The following is a 12016-nucleotide window of genomic DNA, read 5'->3' on the forward strand; positions in this document are numbered from 1 at the left end:
TTATGTGGTTTTACTTAACATTATGTTTCTGAAATTCATCTTGTTGCACATAACTACAGTTTGTATATTTTAACTGCTGTGTACCAAATATGTTTTTATTCTGCTATTGATAGACATTTGGATTGTAATTTTTGGGTTTTTTGCTATTACTGAAGTACTGCTATGAACATTGGTAGTAATAACTCAAAGTACTGGTTAAACAGCACAGCAGATAAGCTAAAGAGAACTCGAAGAATATCTGAAGAGATTATCCAGACATTCACAAATAGATAAAGAGATAAAAATACTGAAGAGCAGTTCAGAGAAACGGAAGACAAAATGAGAGGCCCTGACATAGGTCTAATAATCATACTAGATGGGAAAAACAGAAAGGCAAAATGTTCAGTGATAAAGACAGAATGAATCAGAATTGAAGACAGATTTGAATTAGCAGATTGATGAAGCACACTAAGTCCTAAACAGGATAAATAAAAATGAATACCACACCCAGATCTATCACAGAGAAACTATAGAACGTCATATATAAACTTTAACTTCTAAGGTAACAATTGAGAGAAACAAAGTAGATATATGTATGTGTGTATATATAAATAGACATAATTTATACACACATACACAATTATTATTAAGTCCTGGAATCTCAATGTTATAAACAACCCTATAGGTCAATTAGTCTAACATTTTACTACCTCATTCCCAGAAAGTTCTTGAGGCAGCTAATCCTAATTTTGAACAGTCCTTTTAGAAAATTGTTCCATACTTTGAGGAATCTATTTCTATCCAGTTTTTCCTTCTGCTGCCATCCAATAAGCCTAATTCCTTTTTCCACATAGCATCCTTTTAGATATTTTAACTACCTGGGTGGCTCAGTCAGTTAAGAGTCCGACTCTTGGTTTCGGCTCCGGTCATGACGTCACAGTTTCATGAGTTCGAACCCTGCATTGGGCTCTGTGTTGAACCTGCTTGGGATTCTGTCTCTCCCGCTCCCCCGTTCAGGCTGGTCTCTGTCTCTCTCAAAAATAAATAAACTTTTAAAAATAAATATTTCAACTATAACATAAGCTAGACTCTAAATCACACATACCCACTGCTTTGTTAATCAAGTACAGTTTGAGAGAGGTTAGTAGAAACAGAGCAGTGAGGATCTGTGAGGAGGAAGGAGGTAGAAGGTGGAAAGGACTAGCCTTGGGAATATTGACAAGCTTCCCAGAGGAAATGAGGTTTTCATATTAATAACCATTTTGACACATAAAAAACACAAAACCTTATTCCTCTTATCTTTCCCTGGGCCAGCAAAAGAAGCAGTGTCTTAAGAATGGATGAAAAGACAGGGTAGCAGCTATCAATCCAACAAACCCCTTTTTCTTTTATTCAGAATTCACTGGCCTCCTTAATAATAATAAAACACTGTTAACGCTATTAGTGTAGATATTAATAGCAATAGCTTCAACGTACACAAGGTTACGCTATAGCTAAACTGTCAACCAAAAGGTCTTCCCCTATCCATGTTGCGGTTTAGGCTATTTAGGCTGTTATTTATAAAATGGGGCAGAAGGTGAAGTACTAGAATAAATTAAATTTTGAATTAAATTAAGTTATAATTTAGTTGAAATATTTTATTCAGATAATGAAATTCCAAATTTTAGCAATCATTAAAAATATGTTAACTTCATACTTATTAAAATGGAAACATGCAGCCAAATTAACAAATGTAAATAAATGAAATTGTGAAATACCTTACTTAAGATTGCATAGAGACACATTTTAAAAATAATTAAAATAGGCAAGGTGAATAGAATGCTATTCACCATTTCCGTAAGGACAATTTATAACACGGTTTTACTATTCCCAAAAGAAGTGTATCCCCAAAGAAGTCACTCTTTCATTTACAATCTCCATAATGAAGTAGCATTTCTTGTAATTATTCACTGAACAAGTAATTCTTGATTCAATGATTAATTCTGCAAGAACTCTCTAACCAATTTAGTAACAATGTGTTCATTTATGCTCTATATTACAAAGGGCTAACAAACCCACTTCATAGTTAACACAGAGTTTATATATTACCAGTGTGACAGTAATACAATCTGTAACAAATATTAAATTATGTTCATTAGGATAAGAAAGTTTAATGACAGGACCAGGAAATAGAATGAAAATTATAGGTTTGAAAGAATATTAAGTAGTCACCAAATTTAACCTCCAATCTCCATTAAGACTTATTACTAATAATTCACAAGGAACATATATGTGCTTAGTAGTATCTCTCAGGTTTTAAAAAACAATGCTCCCAAAACCTCACTGCTAACAAAAACTCTCAGCATCTTTTGGTCTAATCATACAGAAATAAAGAGTAAGAAATAATTTTTTTCTATATGCTAGAAACTGACAAAAGCATACTGGAAGATAAGCTAGTATATAATTCTGATTGCCTCACTTTTAATTACCTGATTAGGAAGTCAAAATAGGCAGATTCCCTTTACACAGCTAGGTGGACTTCTAGGCACTGTCCAAAGTTGTAATCAGAGTAAACAATAAATCCTATCCTTGCTTTACTCCATCAGCAGTAAAATGTTTACAAACTAAGTGATGGGGAAACATAGGGGATACACGGTTAAACGTATTATCTTTTGTCCTTCTTTCAATTTATGCAAACTATCCAACATAAATGACAATAACCTCTGGTCTGATTCTTTAAGTATCTCTAATAAACTGGTAACTCTCATCAGGCAATAAATACAACTTACTTTTCTTGCCTCCAGGTTGGATAATCTAAATTCTTTAAAATTCTTTTATCTTCATAATTCCCTCTAAGGAGCAACAGTCAAGTTCTCCAAATCCCTTTCAGTTGTAATGTTTCAAGTCAGGTACAGTTGCCCTTTAACAATCTGGGCTGGGGGCGCCTGTGTGGCTCAGTCTATTAAGCGTCCAACTTCGGCTCAGGTCATGGCTCAGGTCATGACCTCATGGTTTGGTTTGTGAGTTGGAGCCCCCTGTAGGACTCTGTGCTGACGGCTAGCTCAGAGCCTGGAGCCTGCTTCAGATTGTGTATCTCCCTCTCTCTCTGAGCCTCCCCTGCTCATGCTGTCTCTCTCTCTTTCTCTCAGATATAAATAAAACATAAAAAGAAAAATTTGGGCAGGGATAAATATGGACAAAGAATCAAGAACACATTTAAAATGAAGTTCTTTTATATTAGACTTAAGGGTACTGGTCATAACAAATACACATCACATAATAATGAACATAATAAAAAAGGATGCCAAAACAAAGTCCAATAAGAAAGAAGAGTTCAGAGCTTGATTTTAGTGTGGCAGGTGCTGAGGGAACCAATTAAAGCAAGAAAAATTATTTTGACATCAGAATACATGACATGGGAAATTAGTGCCTAAAGCAAGGGAAGTCAGACCCTAGAATGGCTGGGTACTTGATTAGGTAATGTGGCTAAAAATACCTAAAGAAAAATGAAAAACAACGGCCACTGACTAGATAAGAGAAGTAAAGGTCAAGCAGTAACATAGAGCATGCAAGATTTCCAATTTTCAAAGTAGATGGAACAGTAGCAGTGCACAGTGACTGACAAATTGGATTGGAAGAGGGATACTTCCAAGGGGAGAAAATGGAATACTTAAGACTTTGAAGAGGGAAAAGTGTAAGACTTCTATTAAACTTTTGTACTCGGTAGAGTGCTATATTCACAAATAATAGCTGGAAAAAATAAAGATATCAAACGAGATAATCTGAAATCATATAAAATTTGATAAATGGGTAAGAATCTGAAGGGTTAAAAAAAGTAGAACTGAGTGACTGACATTACTGAATTTTTGCACATCTTACATTAAAAATTAATTAAAGTACCAATGAGATCTAAATGTTAATCCTGCAATAAGAAGTCAGTGGCAAAATTAAAGAGAAATTGCAATGAAAGAAAAAATTAAAGCAATGCATAAAAGTTCTGATTCTTTTTTCAACATACTCAATCTCTAAACCAATATCATAACCAAATTTTTATATAATACTCTGAACTAAAGATAACTCAAGATTATAAGTGTGTATCCATATATATCTATGTATGGTGTTGAACATGGTTTTAGTATCAACTGATAATTGTCATATATAGCAAATGTAAATTACTTTACAGAATCCTAAATTAATGAAATAATCGTAGTGTTTAGTTAAGCAAATCACTCTATGCTCTATCATTCTAGAGAAATGCAAATTTATCAGATTATGCTGTAAAACTGTATGAATAAAATTTTCCTTAAGCAAATACATACTTCTAAATAAGTACTCCAATTAAAGCTAAGTCTTAATTTATTGCTAATCTTTAAGTCTGCAACAATCAATGTGAGATATTAGGCCAAGTTAGTTAGAAAACAAGCATAGCTAACAGTGTAACTGCTAACTATTAACACATATTTTATTATAACAACTTTCTAATGAGCTATTTGTGACTATCAATTAGCTAAATAAATAGAATAAAATTAAAAGAATAGATTAATGGTTCTAGATTCCAAATAAATCTATATCTTAAAGCTATACCACCAGTCAGAAGGGTTTCCAAGTGTATTTGAAATTAATCCTCAAGGTCATGGGACACCTGGGTGGCTCAGTCGGTTAAGCATCTGACTTTGGCTCAGGTCATGATCTCACAGTTCAGGGATTCAAGCCCCACATCAGGCTCTATGCTGACAGCTAGCTCAGAGCCTGGAACCTGCTTCAGATTCTGTGTCTCCCTCTCTCTCTGACCCTCCCCTATTCATGCTGTCTCTCTCTCTCTCTCTGAAATAAATAAAACATTAAAAAAAATAAAAAAGAAATTAATCCTCAAGGTCATTATGAAAGATGTCAATTTATGCAAGCTAAAGGCACTATTTCAAACTCTCATTTTTATTACCCTTTTTTTTAAGTTTGTTTATTTTGAGAGAGAGCGTGTACAAGGCGGGGAGGGGCAGAGAGAGAGAGGAAGAGAGAATCCCCAACAGGCTCCATGCTGTCAGCACAGAGCCAAATGTCAGGCTCAAACTCATGAACCACAAGATCACGACCTGAGACGAAACCAAGAGGCAGATGCTTAACCAACTGAGCCACCCAGACACCCCTTTCATTATTATTCTTGGCAGGTTAAAAAAATATACTATGATCCAAGGGTGCCTGGATGGCTCAGCTGGTTAAGCATTTGATTCTGGATTTTGGCTCAGGTCATGATCTCACAGTTTGTAAGTTCAAGCCCCACATCAGGCTCTGTGCTGACAGTGCAGAGCCTGCTTGGGATTCTCGATCTGTGCCTTTCCCCCAGTCATGCTCGCTCGCTCGCTCGCTCTCAAAAAAAATATATGTGTATATGTGTGTGTGTGTGTGTGTGTGTGTGTGTGTGTGTATCTCCATCCAGAGCTATGGCCTTTAGAAATGGCAAAACAACAAATGCAACCATTTCAGACTAATATAATCTAAACAATTTTAACGATATACAATAAGAATTCTTTTTCAGGTTTTCAATGTTTACAACTAAAAGCTCACCACTCTAAACAACTCTGCATAATCTTCCTTTTTTGATGGGGAACATTTGTATTTAAAGAGTCCAATGAATTATCCGTGGATAACCAAATACAAATATATATGAAATTTCAAATTAGATAAATACTAAAACAAAATATAACGTAGAAGAAGAAAAAGATTTGAATATTTCAAGCCTTGATCTTAGCATCGTTGTTAAACAGTGAGAAAGGACCAAGTGTGCGTCTATTTGGATAAGAAATGCTGAATGTTTGTGGGTCAATGGCAGTTTCCAAAAGTCTGTACACAAAGCACTATGGATATAATAATTATTACATGAGCAAACTCAGTGTCTTTGGTTTGGCAGGCCATGATAAATCAGGAAGAAGTTGAATACTGAAGATTTTTCTGGGGGGAGATACACTAGAAAGGGGCTCCATTTTTATATTATACATGGAGTCCCTCTGAATTATACCAATGACTACACCAATCATCAAAACTGCTGTTTTGTAGTTACAATCCTCAGTGATTACAATAATTCAAGAGGATAAAATAGTTGTTTAAAAATTTCAAGGGCAAAAGACAGATTGCTTTTATTTAACATTCCCAATCTTGGTTTCCTTTTTCCCTGCAAAGCAGTTACTGAACCACAAGTAATGCTCCAACAAGATTATTTATATTTAAAAATATAGGTATGTTCAACTAAAGGAATAGTTATGTTCATTAGAATATTAGTATTTTTCTCCTTATTACTTGGTTTTATTTCTCATCAAACTGAAGCCCAGAGTTTACAAATAATGTTAATTTTCTCTCCTACAAAAAAAGGTTAAATATAGTTCATTTAATGTATTAGTAAAATTAAGAACCTTCTGCAAGAGTTTCAATTAAACACATAAGAAAAATGATTTGTAGTTAACACTTACAAACACATAAAAATGGATTCATAGAAGTATTACAATACCAAAGTTATAAAAGGCATAGTAATGACTGAGAGAAAAAAGACATTCTAAATTTTCGTCATTCCCAATTATACATTCAGTGCTTTCCAAAGGACTACTCAGGTTAAAAGACCAAGAGATCACAGAATATGTCTGCAATCCAAAAACACTGATAATTTACACTAAGCCCAATTTCTACCAAAATAAAACAAAATCCTTACATGTACATATATTAGTCCTTGCCCTTTCTGATCTGTAATCTCTTTGTTAATAAATAAATAAATAAATGTTTATTTAAGTGTTTTATTTTTAGGGCCTATATAAATTTTGGACAACCATGATGCAATTAATTGGAGCTCAAAGAAACAAATTAAAAATAAATGTAGCTTTCTGTAGACACTGCTGTGCCGGAAAAAAAGAGAGAGAGAGAGAGAGAAGAGATAGATACACAGACAGAACGGGGAGAACACAACTTATAGAAAAGCTGGTAACCAAGTTACCTGAATAATTGACCTATAGCTATTCAGTACTATCAGTGTTGGTCAGTCATCATCAGCTTAAATCAAAAGATATATGAAAAACTCAATAGAGAACAGAGTGGTCCTTTCTACTAGCCATTGTTCTAGAGTTAAGTGACAACAAACCAGCTCTCTTAACAGGACTTTAAAAAAGCAAAACTGGTTTCAAATAAATTTTTAAGCAGAAATAAATCTCAAATGCACAAGGGTTAAAAATGTTAAAAGGGTTGCTAGAGAGTTTGAATTTAGAATTCTTTATAGGAAAATACAACTTTTTCTTCTTCCACAAGTTATCACTATCCTGGGGAAAAATGTGATTATTCATAGGATGAGCATTGGATGTTATATGTAAGTGATGAATCACTAAATTCTATTCCTGAAATCGTTATTACACTATATGTTAACTAACTTGGATTTAAATTTAAATAAATAAAAATTTAAAAATGTGATTATTCAATTCAGTAATGCTATGAGATATGGGAAGAATGATTCTATTTTTTTTCTCTAGGTTTTTTTTTTTTCTTTTTTAAAAAATTTTTTAAATGTTTTATTCATTTCTAGGAGAGAGAGAGAGACAGCGTGAGCAGGGGAGGGTCAGAGAGAGAGGGAGACACAGACTCTGAAACAGGCTCCAGGCTCTGAACTGGCTGTCAGCACAGAGCCCGACGCGGGGCTCGAACCCACGAATCGTGAGATCATGACCTAAGCGAAAGTCGGACGCTTAACTGACTAAGCCACCCAGGCGCCCCTTCTCTAGGTTTATTTATTGTTAGAGAGAGAAAAAGAGAGAGCAAGCATGAATGGGGGAGGGGCAGAGAAAGAGAGAGAGGGAGACAGAACTCTAAGCAGGCTCTGCACTGTCAGCGCAGAGCCCAACTCAGGGCTCAGACTCACTGAACCATGAGATCATGACCTGAGCAGAAGACAAGAGTCCAATGCTTAACCAACTGAACCACCCAGGTGCCCCTAGAATGATTCTAAATAAAGAGGACCAGGGAAAGCTTTTTGGAAGCAAGGAATCCAGCCGGCACCTTTAAAGGATAGGTAGACCTTATTAGGCAAATGGAGGAAAAGCATTCCAGTCACAGGGAAACGGCTCAAGCAAAAGCAAGGAGGTAGGAATGCACAGACTGTGTGCCCAGGACAAGCACACTGGGTTAGGAGTAGGAAAAGAGAAGTCTAAGACAGTACTGAAGTGTTAGGGATTGTGAATATGTATGTGGACTTGTATTTAACCCTGTAATTTTTTCAATGGAAGAATAACAAAGTTGGATCTGTGTTAGTACGATAAACTGGTAGCAACACATAGGGTAGAACACGGAGAAAGAAGAAAGATACTTCAAAAATTCTAGAAGCGGGGCACCTGGGTGGCTCAGTTGGTTGTACATCTGACTTCAGCTCAGATCATGATCTCACAGTTCCTGAATTGGAACCCTGCTTCCGGCCCACAGCTGTCAGCTCAGAGGCTGCTTAGGATCTGCTGAAAAATTTCAGTCAGTTAAGCATCCAAATCTTGGTTTCAGCTCAGGTCATGATTTGAGCCCCACATGGGGCTCTCTGTGCTGACAGCAGGGAGCCTGCTTGGGATTCTCTCTCCCACTTCTCTCTCTCCCCCTCCCGACTGCTCTCTTTCTCTCAAAATAAAATAAATAAACTTCAAAGAAAATTTTTTTTAAACTTCCAGAAGCAACTACTGAATAGGAAGTTTTCTCTTGTCATCTCACAACAAACACCAAGCAAATTGGTTTGCACATAATTGATGTTTAGCAAATTTTTTTGATTTCTTGCCTGAGAAGAAGAGAAGAGCTAAGAAGTGGCAAAGAACCCTAGGACAGTGAGAACACTGGGCTTTAATACATATCTGCTCCACAGTAAAGAGTATATTCATATTCATGTAAATACATCAGGAAAGTTTTACTCAATTTTTTAATGTCTTTATAAAATAGATGATTAAGGATATTGGAAATGTAACAGATTTAAAAGGTCCTAAACGGAAGACAGCTGTCCTAAAAGAAAGACTGAAATATTTCTGCATAGTTATCAACAAAACACAACACCTACAGGCATCTTAAAAGTGGACTATGTCCCTACAAATGGAATCCAGAGATCTGGAGGAGATTTAAACAGTCGCACAGAAGCAATACAGCGAGTGCTCTGGGATCAGGCCACAGTTTGAATCCTAGCACAGTGACTTATTAGTTAGATGATCTTGAGCTAGTTAAACTCTCAGAGTTGGTTTCGGCATAATGACACTTATCCAACATGTGTTGTGATGATGAGAGATCGGATTTATAAAGTACGTAACCCAGTGCCTGGCTCTGGTACTTAACGAAAGTACTCAATGAAGTATAGTAGTAATAATGTTAGTAGCTGTGATTATTTTAAATGTCTATTATTAGACTAATCTAAATCCACATCAGGTTTTTGGTTTTCAAATTCCAGAGAATTACAAAATTTTACTGTTTGGGTAAACCGCAGACATATTTTATGCTTAAGGCCATTTACAAAAAATCACTATAGGCTATCTTCATTGTAATTAGCCTAGCACCAAATCTGAAATTTATATTAAAATATAATATCTGTTAACACTTCATGCCTGACTTAATCACATTAGAAAATACAGCTAAACTGCAGCTCTAGCTTAAGCAGATTGGGGGGGAAATATCTCTACGGCAGCAACTTTTTACTTTGTATCTGCTCCACTTCTCATATTGTAAATAAGGAACAGCCGAAGGAAAGGGCTTGCCAGAATGAATACATGGTAAGGCGTAAAGCAGAGGAGGTCCGGGACTGCCCTTCTCCCGAGCCCTCACTCTCCTCACACATCCCCGTGTCAACCGACGGCGACCGTACCTTTGTTTAGAAGCAACATAAAAATCAACTAAAGCGGCTTCTCCAATAGTGACAACCCTAACAAAAGTGGTTTTTATCTGAGGTAATCACAGCGGTGGTTATCAGACCGGGAATCTTCGCACACCCTCCTAAAGTGGCAGCCTGAAAATTCAGCTGGGTTGGTACATTAACACCCCCCGGCCCCTCCCCGGCCCCCCTCCCCACCCCCTCCCTCCCCGCACACCACCTCCAACACAAGCCGGCAGAAAGGAAAGCCAAGAACCTACTTCGTTTCACTCCGGCAGGGTTAAATTATGCACGAAGGCAAATAAAATTTCCGTCCTTACTCGTTTTCTTGAACAGAGTTCAAATACTACTCGTTAATATGATCTAACTAGTTACTATTAAAACAAGGAAATGAATAGATTTTCCACTTTTTACTCTTCGAAGATTTTCCATAGATTATACAGATTTTCGGATAAGGGCTTTCTTAACATTCTCTTCTTACTAAAACTTTCCGCAGCAACTACCAATTTCTTTTTTTTTTTAAATAGTTTATTGTCAAGTTAGTTTCCATAGCAACGACCAATTTCTACGATAATTCGACAAGCCGGTGCGCAGAACGCGTGAACCGAAACGAGCAGCCGCAGGTGTCCGACAACACCGCCGGCTTCAGCCAGCCAGCGCAAGGCTGCACGTGAATGCTACCGGCCTCGGGTTAATTCCACAGGCGTTCGGGCTTTTAATCCACTGTCTGTTACGCTCAGAAGACGTGAGGAGTCGCTGCCCCCTATCACACTTAATATTTGTAAAAAGGGAACAAAGCTCTTAAACTTGACTCTCATTTAAAAATCCCGCAACAAGACAGAACTCGCACTTCAGCCAGCTGCTCCCCATCCCGTTTCTGGTTTCCTCACTCGGGTCCCCGCAGCGCGGGTCCCCGCCGACCACCCCCGAACACAGCGGGCGGCCCCGGGACCCGGGACCCACCTACCCTACCGTCCGGCACACGCAGGCCCGTCCCCGACAGCTCCCTCCGCGGGGCGCCGTCAGACGCTTCAGAACTCACCTCCCGCGGGCCGGCGAGTCCCGGGAGAGCGGCGGACGCCACGGAGCTGCAGCAGCGACCGCCTGGGGCGACGGACGGGTGGCCGTGGCCCCTCCTCCAGGCGAGTCCGCGCGCCGCGGGCGCCTCGCTAGGCAGGGGCACCGCGGGAGGCAGGCGCGCGGCCCCCGCCCCAGCTCGCTGTGGGTCACGTGAGCCAGAGCGCCCGCCGCTCTCCTCGCCCCCCAGAGCACCCCTCCCGGCGCAAGGGTCCCGCAACGCCGCCCGGCCTCCGCGGCTCCCTCCTCTGCGCCTGCGCCCCAGCTCCTGTTTCTCCCATTCAAACCGACAACGCCCCGCGTCTTTCGGACCCGCCAATGGCCGGCGTGGGGGAGGCGGGGCGGGGCGGGTGTCGGCGCTTTTGCCTCCGCGGTCCCCCGCGGGCGTGCAGGGGCGACGGGCCTGAGGGAAACTTTGGGGGGCCTGGCCCCCCTCCGCCGCTCCGGGGGCCTGTCCTCAACCGTCAGGCTGAAACTGCCTTGCTGTATCTTCTTCAGACACTGAAGGGTGGCGCGATAAATGTCTTCCAGAAAAATGTTCAGAGAGGCTGGGCGCCGAGAACAAATGCGTCCTGCGCTTCACACTCCGTCCGGCCTAGAGAATGAGTTTCCCAAGCGGCTTATGCGGGATAGTTAAGAAAAAAGAGGGCTCTGTGACAGAAACAGAGGGACCCGTGTGGAAGTCAAACAAGGCAGCCTCAGTTCTTGCGCGCCTGTCACAGTTCTGGCGGTTCCAGCTGTTCAGGAAGGCAAACTTGTGTTGACTGCAGAGTTGCCGGTCCCCAGGAAAATTGGGTGGCAGTCTACTCAGCTGCAGGCCAGTGTATGCCAAATACAACGGGAAGAGCAGTTTTACTTCCGTGCACCTCCTCTCCATGCCACGTTTAACCAGAAAATTGGTCTCAGTTCTTCACAAAAATACCAAGAATCAGATGAATTTAATTAGATTACTTCTCAAATATTTCTCCACCGAAATGAAATTTAAATGTTTCTGCCGGCCTAAGGATGTTAGAGGAAGCCCCAGTTTCAGTATCTCTCTGAATGATGGCCATAACCAGTGATCCAAGCAGTATTTCTCTTGCTGGGAATGTGTTACTGCAAATTGATTAAAATAACAGGCTTGGCATC

At 39.4% G+C, this 12016-nt stretch overlaps 2 protein-coding genes across 3 annotated transcripts in view; both read right to left on the reverse strand.

The window, feature by feature from the left end:
- Window positions 1-4615, reverse strand: part of GPSM2 (G protein signaling modulator 2) — a 46432-nt gene extending 41817 nt beyond the window's left edge. Inside the window, exon 1 of one of the 2 annotated variants that reach the window (XM_039251128.1) lies at window positions 4601-4615. The gene's annotated coding sequence lies outside the window, so the exon portion shown is untranslated. Of the gene's footprint in view, window positions 1-857; window positions 900-4600 lie in introns of those variants that run through there. The other variant, XM_039251127.1, reaches the window with a different exon arrangement.
- Window positions 971-11765, reverse strand: LOC120244536 (translation initiation factor IF-2-like). Its single transcript, XM_039251118.1, has 3 exons — window positions 11561-11765; window positions 10854-11436; window positions 971-1008 (listed from the first exon to the last, which is right to left on the reverse strand). Exons 1-3 carry the CDS (start codon window positions 11763-11765, stop codon window positions 993-995), a joined length of 804 nt encoding a protein of 267 aa, XP_039107049.1. The 3' UTR covers window positions 971-992.
- Window positions 11766-12016: the final 251 nt, after the last annotated feature.

The sequence above is a fragment of the Hyaena hyaena genome, unplaced genomic scaffold (assembly GCF_003009895.1).
Source record: "Hyaena hyaena isolate Hyena2069 unplaced genomic scaffold, ASM300989v1 scaffold_390, whole genome shotgun sequence".
NCBI classification, from domain to species: domain Eukaryota; kingdom Metazoa; phylum Chordata; class Mammalia; order Carnivora; family Hyaenidae; genus Hyaena; species Hyaena hyaena.

What these genes read in the sequence shown, in the direction of transcription:
- LOC120244536 (XM_039251118.1), bottom strand. Translation starts at nt 11,765, where the DNA reads ATGGAGAGGAGGTGCACGGAAGTAAAACTGCTCTTCCCGTTGTATTTG. An exon ending in CTTGTTTGACTTCCACACGG is followed by an intron (nt 11,437 to 11,560) that starts GTCCCTCTGTTT and finishes CTCGGCGCCCAG; the next exon opens with CCTCTCTGAACATTTTTCTG.